The 18643-nt window shown below is 34.4% G+C and overlaps 2 protein-coding genes and 1 long non-coding RNA gene across 5 annotated transcripts; all 3 read right to left on the bottom strand.

The window, feature by feature from the left end:
* Positions 1-714: 714 nt before the first annotated feature.
* Positions 715-5309, bottom strand: LOC109104505 (probable ATP-dependent RNA helicase DHX40). 2 transcript variants are annotated; one of them, XM_042739312.1, is made up of 6 exons: positions 4667-5309; positions 4470-4569; positions 1836-2018; positions 1658-1738; positions 1095-1422; positions 715-1022 (listed from the first exon to the last, which is right to left on the bottom strand). In XM_042739312.1, the coding sequence occupies exons 2-5, from the start codon at positions 4484-4486 to the stop codon at positions 1338-1340; spliced, it is 366 nt and encodes a 121-aa protein (XP_042595246.1). In that variant the 5' UTR covers positions 4487-4569; positions 4667-5309; the 3' UTR covers positions 715-1022; positions 1095-1337. The 2 variants fall into 2 exon arrangements, with proteins under 2 accessions (XP_042595246.1, XP_042595247.1); XM_042739313.1 differs by having other exon boundaries at positions 1095-1323.
* A 133-nt stretch (positions 5310-5442) lies between these two features.
* On the bottom strand, positions 5443-11305 carry LOC109104016. 2 transcript variants are annotated; one of them, XM_042739310.1, is made up of 10 exons: positions 11148-11305; positions 7948-8295; positions 7522-7617; positions 7328-7384; positions 7181-7237; positions 6235-6264; positions 6050-6112; positions 5908-5967; positions 5762-5821; positions 5443-5646 (listed from the first exon to the last, which is right to left on the bottom strand). In XM_042739310.1, exons 1-10 carry the CDS (start codon positions 11209-11211, stop codon positions 5612-5614), a joined length of 870 nt encoding a protein of 289 aa, XP_042595244.1. In that variant the 5' UTR covers positions 11212-11305; the 3' UTR covers positions 5443-5611. The 2 variants fall into 2 exon arrangements, with proteins under 2 accessions (XP_042595244.1, XP_042595245.1); XM_042739311.1 differs by having other exon boundaries at positions 7960-8295.
* Positions 11306-14102: 2797 nt separating this feature from the next.
* LOC109104017 lies at positions 14103-14965 on the bottom strand. The gene is made up of 3 exons (XR_002020153.2): positions 14849-14965; positions 14366-14404; positions 14103-14239 (listed from the first exon to the last, which is right to left on the bottom strand). It is a non-coding gene; the product is annotated as an uncharacterized LOC109104017 (long non-coding RNA).
* Positions 14966-18643: the final 3678 nt, after the last annotated feature.

Genomic DNA, 18643 nt, shown 5'->3' with positions numbered 1-18643 from the left:
TTCTCACACAGGGACAGAACGCATGCTTAAGTTTGCTATTGGCCATAATCTTTGTGGTGTGTTCAAGTGCAAATGTTTTGTCCCAGGCGCAGGCGAAGCAAGGCGACAACACAGCCAGCTTTCGTCAGGGCTAATTCTTTGATGTCAGCTTGGTGTTTTGGGATAATTCACCCAAAAATGAAAATTGTGTCATCATTTACTCGCCCACAAATTATCCCATAACTGTTTCTTTCTTCTGTTGAGCACAAAAGAAGATATTTTAAAAAATGTTGGTAACTAACCAAACAGTTGACGGTAGCCATTGACTTCCAAAGTATTGAAAAACTATGGAAGTCAATGGCTAACATACACTGTTTGGTAATCAACATTCTTCAAAATATCGTGTTCAACAGAAAAAATATTCATATAGGTTTGGAACAGCTTGAGGGTGAGTAAATGACAACACAATTTGCATTTTTGGGTAAACTATCCCTTTATTAAATCAGTTGAGTGAAAGATTCAATGACTCATCACCTCCTATTGGTAACCTGTAGAAAGGGCCACTGAACTAATCTTAACAAATCTTATTAGTGAAAAAACTGAGTCGAAGATTTAAGTCATTGGGATAAATGAAAACTTCCCTTCAAATGCACTGGATGCGGAACTGTTTTAAAATCTGTCATGTTTTGTCCACACTTTAAACATGTTAAAAAATAATACTCTGTATCAGAAGTAAAAACAAACCCAAACAATTTATTTACATAAAATGTTTATTACATGTTATGACTCAAGAGCCATATTCAAAATCCACAGGGACCAGAGTGCTGTGGCAGTAAACGAGGATTATGTTCTGAAAATCTGAGATTATAAAGTCTTTCATATTTGTATTCAGCAGCTGCAGTATCTGTGGTGAATATTTGATCCTCTCATATGCACTTTCTTTGCAACCGATGCTGTTTTCGCTCCAAATAGCGAGCGCGAGCCTCTGTGATTGAACTTTCATCATTTCGCTTTTCCAGCTTCTTTGTCGCATCCTGTGACTTCTGTTTAAAAACAAAACAAATGTGTTACAAAAATATGACACAATTCAAAATGCTCAGCCTCTTCAAACGCACCTGCTTGTCTTTTTGCTGCCACTTTCTTCTCCCACTGCGCCGCCTCTTCATCGGTTACCTCTTCCCTAGCAACACTACTCAGCTCATAGACGTCGATTTAATGCAGCTTCGGCAACATGTCCTTTACCCACTCGTAACGGATGGGACAAACTGTTCTCACGTACACCCGTGAGGTGACCAACACGTCATGGAAGATGATCCAATCCAGATGCAATTCTTGACCAAAGAGCTGAATAAAAGAAGTTAAAGCAAGTGTTTGGCACGAGTAAGATTTGGAGGAAGAGGAAACTCCACCATCAACCTCCTCAGCCTGGTCAGTTGACCTCTCCTGCATCAAAAAGCCGATATTAGAGCTTTAATTAGGATTATAGAACTGACAGTGTGTGTGTGTGTGTGTGTGTGTGTGTGTGTGTGTGTGAACAATACGCACTGTGTGCCATCACTGATATGTAATGTGAATATAAGCAAGACCGGGATCAGGATGGGCTTATTCTACTCTCTCAGCTGTTTCTTGCAATGTACTTAGATAACAGGCAACAGTTTGCAGGATGCGTATCACTCACCTGTCAATAGCATCATACTGATGCAGCTGCTTCAGAGCGGTCAGGATAAACCGTTCCTTTGGACAGTCCAGGTAAGGAACTCTAAATATACCACAATTGAAAAAAAGAAAACGGTCAAATTTTAATTATTGACAAACTGATTAAACAATACAAAAATAAAAATGCAGCCCAGCAATACCTAATCACATCAGGGATACCGAGACATTTCAGTGTGAGAGTGACAGATGTAAGACTGGTCCGCTGAATCTCTGGAATGGTGTACTCAGGCAAACATGTGTCCCAGAAGTCTTTACTGTAAATCCTGAAGCATTTTCCTGCTGAGGTTCGTCCAGCCCTGCCTTCTCTCTGCCGAGCCTCGCTCCTGTATGGAAACATCATCTGCACTTTTATTGAATTAAAAAAAAAAATTCTATGTTTGGACAAACCAATCAATTGTTCACTAATTTATTTATTTTTTACAAGTAGCATAACACACTCACTTTGATCATTAAATTCATGGTAGGGCTGTGCGATATGGACAAAAAAAACCTATCACGATTTTTTGATCAATTTTGCGATTTCGATTTTAATCACGATTTTGACACACACAGACATGCTTTACAGTCATAAATGCATTCAGTATAAATTTGAATTCTATTTCCAAAAAGAAAACCAATGAGAGCTTTATCAAAAAGTTGTAATATGCCTCTAGAACAGACATAAGTCAAAATAATCACGAAGTAAAGATGTCAAACAAAATGTCTAGACATATGGCAAAAAAAATAAATAAATAAATAAAATAAAACCCGTGTCCTGGGCTTTTTTTTTATTATTATTATTTTTTGCCATGCATTGGTTATAGAGCTCATTGTAGCGGTGCCTCAGGTGCTGAAATATATTAATTGCCCAAGGTTCACACGTACTCCGTCTGCAGTGCGTATACAGTATGTGTATGCGGTTCAGAAGCAGCAGCGAGAGCGCGTTATTGTAACGCGAAAGCACATTAAAATAATGCGCGAGCGCAAATCTCTCCGCTCGCACGCAGATTTCCTTTGTTTTGTTATAAAACCAGACACGCGTGCTCAGAGACAGGCTGCTCACGCCCGGAGAGAGTGCGCGCAATTAAAACATGTCTCCTCTCACTCACTCACTCACTCACAACTCTCTCTATCCTCATGCTCTAGATATTCATTATTTTCGCACCTCTCGATTTCTAACCTTTTCTGTTCACATCTTTTACCGTGTGCAGTGTGAACGTTCTTATCCATTAACATGGGCTCGGAAAAAAATACGCATGACAGACAGAGTGTGTGAACCTGGAGTTAGGCATATGCCCAGTCTGTTCTGTTCTCGCGCTCCACTTAGGTGCGCTGCATTCTGATTGGATCGGATAGCATACTGCGGGAGGTCAGGACCGCGGAAAATCGTGCTATAAAGCGATTTAGATTCGCGCACGCTCAAATCGTGATTTTATTACGATTTCGATTAATCGCACAGCCCTAATTCATGGCAACATATAATGAAACAAAAATATTAATAAAATAATTCAACATGTAATAAAAGATTAAAAATATTTTTTTTTTAAAATCTAAAAGAATCTATATTAAATTACATACAAAACATAATATGTAAAAATCATTTTAAAAATTTCAAAACACAAGCCCAGAGCTACAAACTAAAGAGGAATATTGCAATTAAATGCATATTTTTACTACTAAAAATTTGCAAAATACCGCAAAACTCTTAAATAATAATCACAATACCTTTTAAAAGTTTTGGACCAGTAATCAGTAAAAGGTTTCTTATTCAAACCAAAAAAAAACAAAAAAAATAGTAATATTGTGAAATATAACTAATTAACAAATAGTTTTACAATTTTAAATAACTGTTTTCTATTTGAATATATTTTAAAATGTAATTTTTTCCTATACTGCAAAGCTGAATTTTCAGCATCGTTATTCCAGTCTTCAGTGTAGAAACATTTGACAATAATGAGCTTTTAAAAAGGTATCGCCTTTGGTTTTTGGTTTTTGAGGTTATCCCAACTCCAAATTTCCCTTTGATTATGTCCTAGTTTACATTAACCAGTTGGGCAAGAAGTAACTGCTGTTCTTGCGTCCAGTTTGGTTTTCTTTTTTTCAGTCTGGTCTTACTATCAGTCATGATTATTCTACTCTGTTAATTAAAAGGCTGTTTATATGCATATTCACTAACTGTTTATGAGAAGCACACATGTAAGAGGCTGACAATTAGCTGAACATATACTTGTTTAATTAGTGACTCTTAGCCTGCATTTTAAAATCTTTATTTGAATGTAGAAATTAAAATTTGTATTTTTAAACCTTTATTTGAATATATAGATTTATTTATCTATGAATAAATCTCTGACAGAGACTATCAGCCAATCACTGTGTGCATAGTTAGTAAACATGCTGACATCATCCATAGCAACGAGGTCAACCCCGCCCCTTTCTCTTAGCTTAAGACTTCTGTCTATTCCTTAGTAATAGTTTGTCTCAGCAGCTTTGTGAATAGGTTTTAAGAGAAAACTCTTAGCTAAAAACTTTTACTGCTATTTAGGAGAACTCTTAGTGGTAAGATAAAATATGTTTGTGAATACGGGCCCAGTGCTACAATATGGAAAAAAATATTTTTTCGGGACCTTTAATGTACATAATAAAGTTCAAAAAATTTATTTATTTAAAAAAAAAACTGTAACATTATAAATATAAAAAGCGTAACTTTTAAAAAGGCACTGCCCCGGTTACAGCTTTTGTACCTTTGTTTCTGAGATACAAATGTTGAAGTGTTAAATAAGAGTGTAATCTCGTACCTTTGTAGAGCAGTCATCGAAGCACACCTCCTCACTCACCCTGACCCCCATCTCATGGGACACCCTCTGGGGAACCCTCCTGGGCTGAGTCACACCAATCCTGCAAAAAAACAGAAGAAAAACCACAGACATGCTGAAGAAGAGGAATAGATCCGACACAGATGCGTATCAACTCCAGTTCAATGATATAACGTTACCTGCTTTATACAAGCACTGAGACAGCTGAGTGCTCTTTCCGCTGCCAGTTTCACCTGTAACGACCAGGAAGGTGTTTTCCCTCACAGCCTGAATGAGTTTATCTTTGTGCTGATAAATAAATTCATTCTTCTCCGTTTCTCTGCTCTTCTCCGATTTTGACATGTCTATGACCGTTCATGCGCTGTTTATCCACTTCCTAACGTTGCTTAACTTTATATTTCACCTCTTGCGTTTACTAAAAGCTCAGCAGAATATTAATAAGACATAATCACACGTTCTTTTGGTACAGAGGACCTTGTTTCATCTTGTTTACAAGTTGTTAGTTGGTTTATATACAGTCAATGGTTTGAACCGAACGCATATTTCTTCTTACTCACAGCTCGCGAAAACACATTAGCGCCACCTGCAGCACAGGATGACACAGCACCGCTGCGTTCACTGCAGCTGTTAGGTAAAAATGTCTATGTGCATCAAAATAAATACAATAAAGTACATTTACAACACTTTTGATTCAAAAGAGAGAATTTTATGACTAATATGTTCGGAAACCATGTGACCACCAGATCAAAATATGCAACAATGCATTTGCTAATTTCTGCAAACTAAAATTGTATACATTTTACAGAATTTTAAAAATCTAAAGGTCAGCTTGTGACAAACCGAATGCTCTTACCAGTTATGTTTCCTGACCGAATAATATCAAAACGCACCAACTGCTGTTTGTAATATGCAAAACAAAGGAGGCAGGGGGATAATGATCATTCTGAAGCATTTGTTTTTCATTCAGTGATTTGTGTATTTCACGTAACAGATTTTATTTTAATGAAATTAATGTGATTTCCATGAACCATGTTAAACATCAGCATTTATTGAGATCCTGAACTGTCTGAAATGTGTATTCTGGATTCTGTGGCACTGGATGCTGTGGTTGACTCCTGATCTCTTCAGTCACAGTATATTGGATTTTTAAACTGATAATCTGCCGGAAAAATGAAAGAAAATAATACAATGAAGTTTTTTGGCTGTGATAATAAAACTTAATTAATATACAAAATAAATGACATTTAAGAACAATGAAAAGTTTTTTTAATTACGTTTTTGTTTTTTCCGGTTTTTGCCAGCATTTGCTGGAATGGAGAGCTCCGCCTGGTTGACTGAAAATTTTCAAATAAATTTTTGGGTTATTTCAGTTTTAGCACATACAGCTAATCTGTTTTTCCAAGCACAAATATTGCCTTACCATAATATGATTTTTGATCTGAAGGATGACTTGTAGTTGGCTCAGGAACAGCTCGGAATGCTGATTTTTTAATCAAAATTAGATTTGCATCATTTACCTTGTAAAGTAATACAATAAATAAGAACCAAAAATTATGACTCACCTCTCTGAGGATGTTGGCCCTGCTGCACAGCAGAACTTTGATTTGGAGCATGTATGTCATTTTCTGGATAAAAAAAAAAAAACACATGTATAATTTTACCCAAAATCATAAAAAAAAATTAAAACCATCTTGAAGTCCAATGTTCACACAGTGAAAACAGAACAAGTATGATACATCATTCATACCATAAACAGTTGTAGGGGCCCTCCTCACACCTTCAGAAATAAGATCAACACACAAACAAAATGTTTATTCTGAGGTAATCTAATCAATAATACCATATCATAACATCATTTATTTTTGACCAGAAAAAATTTGGTCTGTTGAAATTCCAAAATACAACACATAGTGCAAGAATAATGATTCATATATATATATATATATATATATATATATATATATATATATATATATATATATATATATATATATATATATATATATATATATATATATATATATATATATATATATGACTTGTCCTCAGTCCATCCCTGTTCTAGCTTGTACTATTCTAAACGATGTCTGAAAGTTTGTATTACAAACACTTCTTGTGTTTATTTTGTCTCTTTATAATGAATTTCTTGTTGTATTCCTCATTTGTAAGTTGCTTTGGATAAAAGCATATGCTAAATTAATAAATGTAACTGAAAAAAAAACATAATTCTGCATTTATTTGAAATACAAAATGATAATAAAAAAAACTTGTGTAGTGTCATGTCTTTATTGCTAATTTTGATACATTTTATACAAAAAAAGAGTAGTAATTTCTTTCTTTTTGTTATTTTTTAATCTTACACTGACACTGAATACTGGAATAATGGTTAATGAAAATTCAGCTTTGCCATCATAGGAATAAATGACATTTTAAAACAGAAAACACTTATAATATAAGTAATAATATTTATAATTATTAATATTTCACAATATTACTGTTTTTACTGTATTTTGATCAAATAAATGCAATTATTTTCAAGAAAACAATATGCACGTCTAACCTTGTTCTCTCTCAAATGTTCCAAGCAGCCTTGGTGTAATATTTTGTATGTAGTGCAATGACATGCATTGATTTTAAAGTGCAATTGTGTGTTTTTTAAGACCACATGCTGATAAGTAAAGCTTGTTTCTTACCCCTCTTGTTTCTATGTCCACTGCTTTCTGTATTCTGTGTTTCTTCGGGGGAATTACCTAAAGTTCATATGATTTTCACAAAGGTCAAGAAACTCCAGAGAGTGTCACTGAACATCAAGCACTGGTCAGGTGTGTTATACTGCTCACCTTCACTCTGTACGCCATCAACGGGATCAGATTTTGATGATGTATTTACACACTTTCCTGTCCAAGGGAAGATTTATTTAAAACATCTATTTGAGTAAATACATACAATATGATTTTCTATTTATTTTACATAATAAACATACAAATACTATTTAAATTATACCATCTAAATAATGTAAGGAAACAATGCTCACCATAGAATTTTGATAACAGGCTGAATGCAATAAAAAGGAGAATAAACAATCCAGCTCCAGCTGCAAAGTAGAACCAGGGGTTTGTCTCATTGATTTCTACAAAGAAAAAAATACAGTTATAATGTAACAGTTTCGAAATCACGCCATTTTGACCAATAACCATCTGCAAAATGTACATGTGTCTATATACAAATATTATTGTAGACTACTTCTGTGCATGCGCTAAAATGCTTTTGAATGCCTGGCATGTTGTCACATGCTTTTAAACGGCATATCTCTGCGAAAAAAATGCAACAGTTAAACACAAAAAGTCATGAATCTGCAAGAATGTAAAATATAAAAAAATATTTAAACCATTGATTTGTTAAATATATTGTATACATTAACATTTGTCTGAATGTATGCTAGTGCAGTTACATATAGCACCTCTGATCTCACTGTGCGGACGTTCACTGATTTTCACCCTCCAGCATTCACTTTTGAGCTTACATAAGTAGGTGCCAATGTCTGAAGACTGCAGATCATGGATGAGGATGGAGAAGTTTCCATGTTTAGACAGAAGCGGAAAAACATTCACTCGTCCTTCACTAGGACTGCCAAAGAACATTCTGCCATTAATCATGATCGTTACAAGATTGGAAGAGTAGGAGCTCCAATTCACTCCCTCGGTTTCATTGCAATGGCTTATATTAAAGTGACATGGGAGAAAGACTTCAGAATTCAGAGAAGCGTTCAAGGTGACCTCTGTGCATCTTTTATTCCCGTGGTTCTGAGCTAAAATGAAGGGGCATCAAAATATAAATGATTCAGTATGATGTCACACATGCACATATTTTAATCTTTTAAGATTCATTTGCTACCAAGCATAACATACATAATGTTAAAGACAGTCTGGTTTGTTAATTTTAAACACAACAATGTGAAATAAATAAATGTATGAAAAAAATCTTTATATTACATTATTATTTTGCATTCTTTTATTAATACTATTGTAAATCAAAATTAGTGCTCTCTAATGATTAATCACATCCAAAATAAATGTTTTTGTTTAGATGAAATATGTGTGTGTACTGTGTACTGGGCCGCATTAATGCACGGGCTTACCTGGGCTTAAGCCCAGGGCCCCGGGCTGGGGGAGGGCCCCGATGATGCCGGAAAATATTGTAATCAGATTTTTATAATTCGTTGGCTGTCCCTTTAAAATTACGCTTTATCGCTTTGCTTTGAATGCACGTGCGGGCGTTGCAAGTCCTGCTCGAGAAGTGTCAGTCAAACCCTCTCACTCAGTGAACCCTGCAATCATCAGTCACAGTGGGCATTATTTAATTGTCTGAAATCCAATATAATAAATCATTGTCTGAAAGCATTCAGTTATTGGCCTGTATCAAACTCACGTGACATACTTACGTTGAATTCTTTATAAGATAATTGCCGCGTATTCTAATGATGACAATAACTAATCTAATAGCTAATCTAATGTGACAGCAATGTCTCGTAAATATGAAAGTGGTTCGCAAAAAAGAAAAACAGAACAAGATAAAGTAGAACGTCAGAACAGTTTGTTAAAAAAAATTCCGAAACTAACATCATATTTTAACGCAGGCCTAGGGAAAGATGAAGATTCTGCATCCATGTAATTAAATAGGCCTTATCATACTAACATAATGATTTAAATAAAGCACTCTTGTTACTATTAAAGTTGCGTATGCCTTCAGAAGCAAACACTTAATTGCGCTTGATGTTCGTATCACTTCTTTAAAGCAAGATATTTGGGCACATTTCCTTTTTTACAAAAAAAAAAAATGCATGAATGAGAAAATCGTGTAGGATGTGCTTGATGTTAAAACTACTTTTTAATCGCAATAATAAGTCATGAAAAAGACTCGTGTTGACTGACACACCCTAAGCGCGTGTGCAGAAAAACAGACATCATGCAATACTGAATTAAATTGAGAATGATTCCATGACAAATGCATTTTTAACCGTTGTTGCCACCTGGTGGTGTAACGTGTAATAGATTCAAACGGCCTAACAGAAAAAGGGGTGGAACCATAACTTTTAACGATTAATTATGCAGTTCCAATGGATGAAGGCAGGGCTCAACCCCGGTCGGGCCAATGATTCAAATTTTTACTTGCCCCACCAAAATTTTCACTGGCCCCACAACAAAAAATTAATAAAAGTAAAAGACAAGAAAATGGCCCTATAACATAAGCATAGATATTGTTTTCATTGTCTTTGTTACATTTAACCTCAATAATAGGTTAATGACAGCAAGCTACTAGATTAACTTATATTTTAAATATTGTTAGACAAATAAACAGTAAGTAATAAAATAGTTAAAAATAATCAAATTATGAGTAATAGCATAAATACAACAGAACAAACATATAAATGAAATAAATGGTGCTTTAAGTTTTTCATGTAGGTTTAAACAGGAGATTTTGAGGTACAGACATTGTAAACTAATGTATAACTATAGAATAGATTAAACTTTATTAAAAAATTTATCAGTCAAGAGCAGTTACAGATGCATAAAAATGTTTTTAATGTTGAAAATATAAAACGTTAAATACTGTGGAATTATTCAAAAAATGAAGACACTTTAAACCTGAAATTAAACCCGCCAGTGGGTGGCAGCGAATCACTGTTAATGAGCAAATAATTGAGATTCAACCGATTCATTCAAGCGGCTGATTCACTCAGGAAGTGTTGCTCAGAGACGCAAAACAATTCTGTGGACTTTGGAACCATTTTCGTTGGCAAAATACAGCGAAACAGATGATTTGGTGTCTAAAATGTAAGTAACTTCATATTAAGTTCTTGTTTATTAAACTGTACGCTGAATAAAATCATCACATTTGTAATCATGCTAGTATTTGGAGAAAAACAGCACTCTTTGTGTAATATTGGTTAACATAGATATTAAATTATTAATTATATGAAATATATACAGGGGCATATTTGAATTCTGAGACATTAAGACTAAATCACGTGCACAAGTCTAACCTACTAGACTACGTCACGTAGTGCATGCGTGCACAGAATGGGTGTTTTTTTGTTTGTTTTTTGTAAAGTGAGATGCATACTCGATAATATCAGATCGTTAAATCAACAATTACGATATCATAGACTACATAGCCTATAACGCACACCCTACAGCACTGGCCCGATCGGGCAAGTGACCGTTCCGTCTACTGTCCCGAGCGTCATTCACACTAGCCTCGGGCAATCGGGCAGTCCTTATTGTCTAGCCCTGGAAGGGCCCCTCAAGAGGTAAAGCCCAGGGGCCCCTTATAGTCTTAATGCGGCCCTGACTGTGTACATGTACATGTATATATTAATACACACATACAGTATATATTTCCAAAATATAATTAATATAAACAGATTTAAAATATAAACATAACATTTTTCGTAAATATATACATGCATGTGTGTGTATTTATATATACATAATCAATATATTATGCAATCCAAAACTTTTCTTTTGGATCCTATTAATCGCAATTAATTGTTTGACAGCACTAATCAAAATATAGTCAAAATGATCAACATTTATTTTACCCCCAATATCATATAAACCACATTATAACTGACAATAAATACTGCTATTTTGATCCTACCATTTGAAGACACCAAAGCACCAAAAAATATCCAAAGATGTGAAATGTACATGATGCATGACATCCAAGGTCTCAAAGTTGCAAGACCAAGACAGAGAATGTGTAGGCTGATGTCCTTCACATGATATTTCCTGTAAACACACACACACAGACTCTTACATGCGGTGGTCTGGGGCTGCAATTTCACAGCATCAGTGAATCGTCACTTATGACTGACATATGATTTTCTACTGCCAGATCAGTGATGCAGCTGTGACCAAACAGTGAAAAATGTGCTTTGTGATGCATTTGATAACATTTAATGCTGAGGGTAGATAGATTTTCTTTTGCATTGAAGTGTTTTGAGGTTGTAGAGTCAAATGCTGGGCTACCTACTTACTTCAGTTTAAGCAACAGGTTTCCATTTTTACCACATCCTGTAGCAAAGTCAAAGTGAGATCACCTCAGATTATTACATGCATGAGACTGTTATAAAAATATACAGTGAGTATATGCCAAAAATGATTCTTGTCCAACTTACTTAGAAAGTAATTAATTAGGTATATTGTTGGAAAACTGCTAACAAATCTCTGCCTTAATTTGCATATTTTGCAAAGTTATTGCAAAAATGCATGTTATTATATACACTGAAAATCAATTTCTTGATTATAAACAATTATGTTCATTATTGCATCAAACATGCAAATTTATTTGACTGAAATCAAGATTATGTTCTGGTCAAAGCAGCAGGTTTTCCCCTGCTCTGAGGCTGTATGTAGCCGATACCTTTGCTTACTGCATCGTTTATTTTAAGATCCGCTTGCAACAACCATAACATAAGCACCTGTAAATTTTGAGAATAGCAAACCACAGTGTTTCCCCTAAATGGCCTTAAAGTTAAAACGGTTCACGCTCATAAAAAAAGGTACAAAAGCTGATACTGGTGCAGTACCTTTTTAAAAGGTACACACACACATAGACACACAAAGTTTGATCATAAGTTTGTCTTTGAACAGATTTAATAAAAGTAAAGGTTACATTTGTTTTTAAAGGTTTAGCAACATATGTGGGGTAAACTAAAAATATTTTACATTTAGAAATTAATATTAGAAATTATTAAACTATTTCAAAATAATATTATAAAATATTACATGTACACTTTATGAAATAAATATTTATTCACGTTTACTGGTTACCTTTTTTTTCAACTGTTTACACAAAAAATCTTTACTTGTCACACAATTACTGAAACACCAGAAACACACACCAAATCTGCAAAACCATAAACTAATTCTCAGTCTTTTACATAAAACACTTTGTGTGCAAAACACAACACACAGTTCTCTATGTAACACAAAAAAAACTAACAGGAAGTATCTTGATTTCCTTTTTCAAACACAACCAATCAAAGCAACAGAATAATTCGCCAGTGCCTCACACTAACGCCTCACAGGTGCAAGACTCATTGCTTTACTTAACACCAAGCAATCATGGCTTTAGAATAGGCCTATAAATACACATCTACACAACTACACATGGTTTATTTCTTTCTCTTTTTTTCGAAATGTGTAATACTGTATTTACAACCACAAATGCTTACAGTAAATAAAAAAAAAAGTTCAATCTTCAATCTTGTTTCAATCTTGCTTTAAAGTTTACCATGAATTTTTCAGCATCTCTCTGCCAATTACTTTCAGTCTTGTACAGAAATGTACATAGGAGCTCATGAAAGAAGAGCATCTGGTTTTGAATAACTGTGCGTATATGATATATCAAAAAATATAATATTATGGCAAAGGTGTTTGCAACATAAGACATAAGTTTGCTTTTGTGATATTTTGAATGAAGTGCTTCATTTTGCAAGAGATCTGAGGCATTTTGCATTTTGTGTGTGGAATATCTGGAATTATGTGTAAAGTTTTAAAAAAAGAGACAAAGTTTTGAAAATGTGTGTAAGCAGTTAAAAAATTGTGATTTCTTTTCAAAGCCAACTAAATTACATAGTAATACTTGATTGGTTGTGTTTTTTGTGGGGAAGTCGTGGCCTAGTGGTTAGAGAGTTTGACTCCTAGCCCTAAGGTTGTGGGTTCGAGTTTCGGGCCGGCAATACCACGACTGAGGTGCCCTTGAGCAAGGCACCGAACCCCCAACTGCTCCCCGGGCACCGCAGCATAAATGGCTGCCCACTGCTCCGGGTGTGTGTTCATGGTGTGTGTGTGCACTTTGGATGGGTTAAATGCAGAGCACGAATTCTGATGCCTGTCACTTCACTTTCACTTTTTTCACTTTCATTAGCGCCACCTATTGGACAGTCTAGCAAGATTCTTCTGACGCTTACCGGTATGAACAAGTTTACTCTGGTTTTCCGAGCATGTAATTTCAGTCTCTTACCTATCTGTTGAAGCCTATCACATAATGAACATAAGGGAAAAAAGCAAGAGTGAAAGAAAGAAAAAAAAAAACAATTAGGCGATGCCATGCCATCATTCTAAAAAATAGATTATTTCACAACTTCCATCGACTCTCAAATAGCATAAAGAATAAAAAATAGTATCTTTTTCAGAAATGGTACAAGAATGACTAAGATATAGATGCAGTAAATATTGTTAAACATATGGGTCTTTTTGTTTATTTATATTCAAATTATTTGTGCACAACACTTTACAAAATAATAACAAATAATTTCAAAGGAAAAGTTAATGACAATTAATGTACAATGAAAATTTGACTTAAATTAAATTAACTTAAATTAACAATTGGTTTACAAAAGTATTCAGTTATTTAAGAACAAACCTATGTTAAACACGAAAAATCAATAAATGATTATAGAAAAAAAGACATTTCAAAACAGATGGCATACGATTGAGTAAAGAAAAAACGTATAAGACAAGCCTTTACTGAAATAACAGATTTATCATCTGAATATTTTCCCCTCTTGCCAGCACCTTCTCAACTGAACTATTATGCCTGAAAGACTGAAACATATCAAGCAGATATTTTGTTATTCTTTAGTTATTATACTGTTCTAAATTTTATAATTAAAAACACATTCTGTGTCTTACCATAGTTTACCGTAGACGTCGTAGATTCATTTAGATCCGGAGTTTTGAATGCTGTTAAAAAACAAAATACATGTTTCATTTGACGATTTTATTATTTGCGCTTAAATTATTGTCAAACTAAGAAATATATCTTATTTAATAATGTGTACATAAAAGGAAACATAAATGGTGAATTACCACGCTGGATATAAGAAGTTTGACTTGAAGAACCATGTTCTTGAAAAGCAAAAATGTATAGCAAAATATTATATTAATTGATATCACATATTACTCACACACACACACACATAATATATATATATATATATATATATATATAATATATATATATATATATATATTTGAATAAAAATATTTCTCCATGAAGAACCTTTAACCACCCAACATCAAATAATATATATAATAATATATATAATATATTTTGATATCACATAATATACTGTTAATAACCTATAAGCAGGAATTTGTTGTTTTCAAACAATCAGCAGCAATCTAATTAAATGAAATATGCATTTACTTGGGTTTTGTAATTACTGCATGTAAATATAAATACATAAATAAATCAACTGCCTTTAAATGCCAATAATAAACCCGTTTATTCTTTATTCAGAATAAAAAAAAATCTTCCAATATTGAACAATTATGTTTTACTGAACTTACCTTCATGGTGTTCTTCATTAGTAGAGCTTGATTTGGATGATCGCATGCATTTTCCTGTCAAGGACTGCAAACGGTTTTGTAAGCCTGAATATTGTTTAAATAAATAAACAGGAGTATTTATTATTTGGCTAATACTGGGTTTACTGTGGATCATTAATGAAAAGTAATGCTTACCAGTGAGACTGAATATAATAAAAAGAAGAATAAACACTCCAACTCCAGCAAAAAAGAATAACCAGGAGTTCAGTTCTTCCGTTTCTGAAAAAGGACTGATCTTCACCCTCCAGCATTCACTGTTGAGCTCACATAAGTACGTCCCAATGTCTGAAGACTGCAGCTCATGGATGAGGATGGAGAAGTTTCCTTCTCTGACCAGATTAGGGAAAGAGCTCACTCGTCCTTGACTAGGACTGTCAAAGAATATTCTGCCATTAATCATGATCGTTACAAGATTGGAATAGTAGTGGCTCCAATACACCCGCTCGGTTTCATTGTGATGGCTTATATTAAAGTGACATGGGAGAAAGACTTCAGATTTCAGAGAAGCGTTCACGGTGACCTCTGTGCATCTTTTATTCCTGTGGTACTGAGCTAAACAGAAGAACAGCATCAAAATCTTACTGATCCAACACTACATCTCTCACATTGAGAGACAAAACAAGACGCTTCTATCTACAACTTACCATTTGAAGACAACAGTGCACCAAAAAATATCCAAAACTGTGAAACGTATGCCATATTTGTCAAGCAAGAATGTCAGTGTCAATCATCAAGAACTAATGGAAGACTAATTCAAAGAACCCTGTTAAGTCAAATAGTCACTTGCTATTTCCTGTACAAGTGGGCACACACACACACACACACACACACTGGTCTTCACCTAACTCTTTAGTCTTTAAAAGAAGTATGGTTATCTGTTAACATTGCATTCACCCTCATATTGTTCCAAACCTGTATGACTTTGTTGAACAGCACAAAAGATGTACCACAAAAGTAATAAAGTCATTGGAACAACATCAGAGTGAGGAAATGATGACAATTTAATTTTGGGGGAAATTATCCCATTAGTTCCCATAAGTAAAAAATAAATAAATAAATAAATAAATCTAACAAAGACATGCACATTTATCTGATCCAACAGAGCTCGGAATGGTCACAACAGTCCTTCTCAAGTGCTTTATTTATTTATATATTCATTTATCTGCTGGACTACACAAAGCATGTGACAGCTTTGAAAGTTAACCACAGAGTTTCCTCTAAGCACTCTTAAGATTAACTTCCATGTTTGGGGTCTTAGAAACCCAAAAACAATGCATGTACAAAAGAAGTAATCAAAATGGACCTTTTTAAAATGTACAAATCTTTTCCTCCTCCTCTTCCTCTAATAAAATTACTATTTTAATTGTTGGGCAGCTAAATAATCTATGAATACAAGCCGTTTGCAATGGACTCTGCATGCCAACTGTTAAAATCTCAGAGCTCCCGGTATCATATATTCGCAAATACCAAATTGTGGTAGAATCAATCTCTTTCTGTCATATTTCTAATATTGTATATTATAATAACTGTTGATAACAAATAATAACATTATTTAAAATTATAGTATAGTAGACATATTATATAGTTATATCTCCTAGTTAAGGGTGGTATAATTGGTGGTATACTTGGGTGGTACTTAACTCCTAGTTAAGGGTAAAGAACCCTCCACACTGGTTTTGTTGCTTTATTAATCTCTAACTTGTCTCTGCAAACAGTATCTTGTCTATTCTTTAACCATATAATATTTGTCACTTTCACTATACTTTTGTACAATACTTTCCCTTTTACTGAAAAAGTAAAGTTGCTCATCAGTATCCTTCTTCAACACTTGTATAATTTGATGAAATAATATGAAGTGCAGTATATACATGAAAAATATTTGCAATCTGGAAAGATACATTTCTTATTAACTTTACCCCTAAAAAGGCTAAAACAGCTTCTACATATAAGGACCATTTACTCTCTGTACTTTAAATGGGGCTCTCAAAACACGATTTTATTTCGCACCCCTCAATTTTACAATACATTACTCTGATCATATCTAAAACCCAGATTGAAACCAAAAGCAATGTAATGTATTACACAAGTAAAGGTGTTCAACCCAATCAAAAGCCATCTCATGATCTAAAGAGATAAGGTCAGTATTAATAACCAACAGTTCTGAGACTTCCAAACATCTCTAATCAGAGTTATGTTGTCACAAATTGATCTAATTGGTATGTTTGATTGTAGTGTATCACCTTTCCTTCTACCTTTCATTAAACACTTCTAAGAGATCTTGTGTTACTGAATGTCTGGTTTTGTTGGATTGACAGCTGTCTTGTTTTGGAAAGTGACTTCTCCATTTTGTTCATGCAAACTCATTGACGTTGTCTTTTTTTTACGGCACATGGTCATAGAGGTCTTTTATTGTGATGCTAAAGTGATGAGCCAGGTGCACATTGGGCAGCTTTGGAGTTGTCAGCACTGACTCTCTGGATGGTGTCTGGATGAATGTCTCTGCAGGGAAGAAGAGTGGACATGATGAGCTTTACATTGGCGCAGATCTCTGTAGCCTTCTCTGCTACTCTGGTGCCTGTGTGTATGATAATGTGAGAGGATGTGCCAAAGCTGTGGTCAGAGAGTACTCTGAGGACATCACCTGTTTTGGGGCAACAAATTTTTTACCCTTGCAGGAACTTCCCATTAGAGTACATGAAGATGGCAGTTTCTCAACTGGAGTTGTGGCTGTTGCGATTTTCTGGGGTTCCTCCTCTGGGTTGTGGTGGGTTGCAGGTGTTACTGGACTGTGATGGTTTGGTGGCCAGCAGTGAATTGCTTGAGATTGGCTGTGTAGATGTGAGGGAAGGTATAGCGTGGGTTTGGAAGAGCAAATCTTCACTCACCGTACACCCTCACTCGCTCCCAGCATGCACAAGAAAAAGAGAGAGAGAGGTACGCTGATTGTTTTGGTGATTCTGTTCTCTTCTCTTCTGATTTTTAAAGTTTCTCTTCAGTTAGAGACTACATACGTTTGATCATGTAGTGTAAGCTACACTAATTTCTACTGCCATATTAGTGCCATTAAAGCACACTCAGAAGTTTAGTTGGATAACTGGCTAAGCTTTAGAAATGGCCACTGACAGTCTATCGTTAACAAACAACGGTAAAAAGTCCTAGACTGTGTAAACATGTTCACCACATCCTGTGAAAATGTCAGCATCTCAGATGGTTATAAACAAGCCCCTTTGCAAAACTAGTTACTCTTAAAAAAAAAAAAAAAACATAAAATAATGAAACCGTTTGCATCAATATTTTGGTGTTATGACAACTTCTAATAAAATTATGTTCAAACTATACTGCATTAGAAGAACATAATCTGTAGCATAAACATATTTTTAAGTCGATTATTAATATATTCAAGTTGTTGCTCCAACTAGTGGATTTGTAGGCCTAGAACCAATTAATCTTATATTTTTCAGTTAAAATCAACAGCTAGCATAACACATGTTCAATGCAACTTATTTAGCATCTATAGATGTAATGAAGAAGTATGATAATACTTGTTACTGGTGCATTCATTGCCCATAGTCAGCACAATGGTAACCACAAAAACGTCAAAATAACAGAACCTTTTAAATGTCTTTTAAATTTAAATATAAATGTGTCATATTTAAGAAACTAACCCAGCAAAACATTCATGGGTGGACTCATGGAGCGAATGGGCTGGATTTGTCCAGGGCTCTGCATGTGTACTGCACTGTACATGTCCATAAC

This window comes from Cyprinus carpio, chromosome B15 (genome assembly GCF_018340385.1).
Source record: "Cyprinus carpio isolate SPL01 chromosome B15, ASM1834038v1, whole genome shotgun sequence".
Lineage (NCBI taxonomy): Eukaryota > Metazoa > Chordata > Actinopteri > Cypriniformes > Cyprinidae > Cyprinus > Cyprinus carpio.
The sequence above is the reverse complement of the archived record's forward strand: the minus strand, read 5'-3'. Positions and strand labels throughout refer to the sequence as shown.

Bases quoted from the DNA above. Each gene is read 5' to 3' on its own strand.
- LOC109104016 (XM_042739310.1), bottom strand. From the start codon at position 11,211: ATGTCATGCATCATGTACATTTCACATCTTTGGATATTTTTTGGTGCT. The intron at 8,296-11,147 runs GTAGGATCAAAA...CCTTCATTTTAG, and splicing joins TGCTTTGGTGTCTTCAAATG to CTCAGAACCACGGGAATAAA. The intron at 7,238-7,327 runs GTGAGCAGTATA...TATGAACTTTAG, and splicing joins TGATGGCGTACAGAGTGAAG to GTAATTCCCCCGAAGAAACA.
- LOC109104505 (XM_042739312.1), bottom strand. The intron at 1,739-1,835 runs GTATTGCTGGGC...TGGTATATTTAG, and splicing joins GGTATCCCTGATGTGATTAG to AGTTCCTTACCTGGACTGTC. The intron at 1,423-1,657 runs GTGAGTGATACG...TTTTTGATGCAG, and splicing joins CAGTATGATGCTATTGACAG to GAGAGGTCAACTGACCAGGC.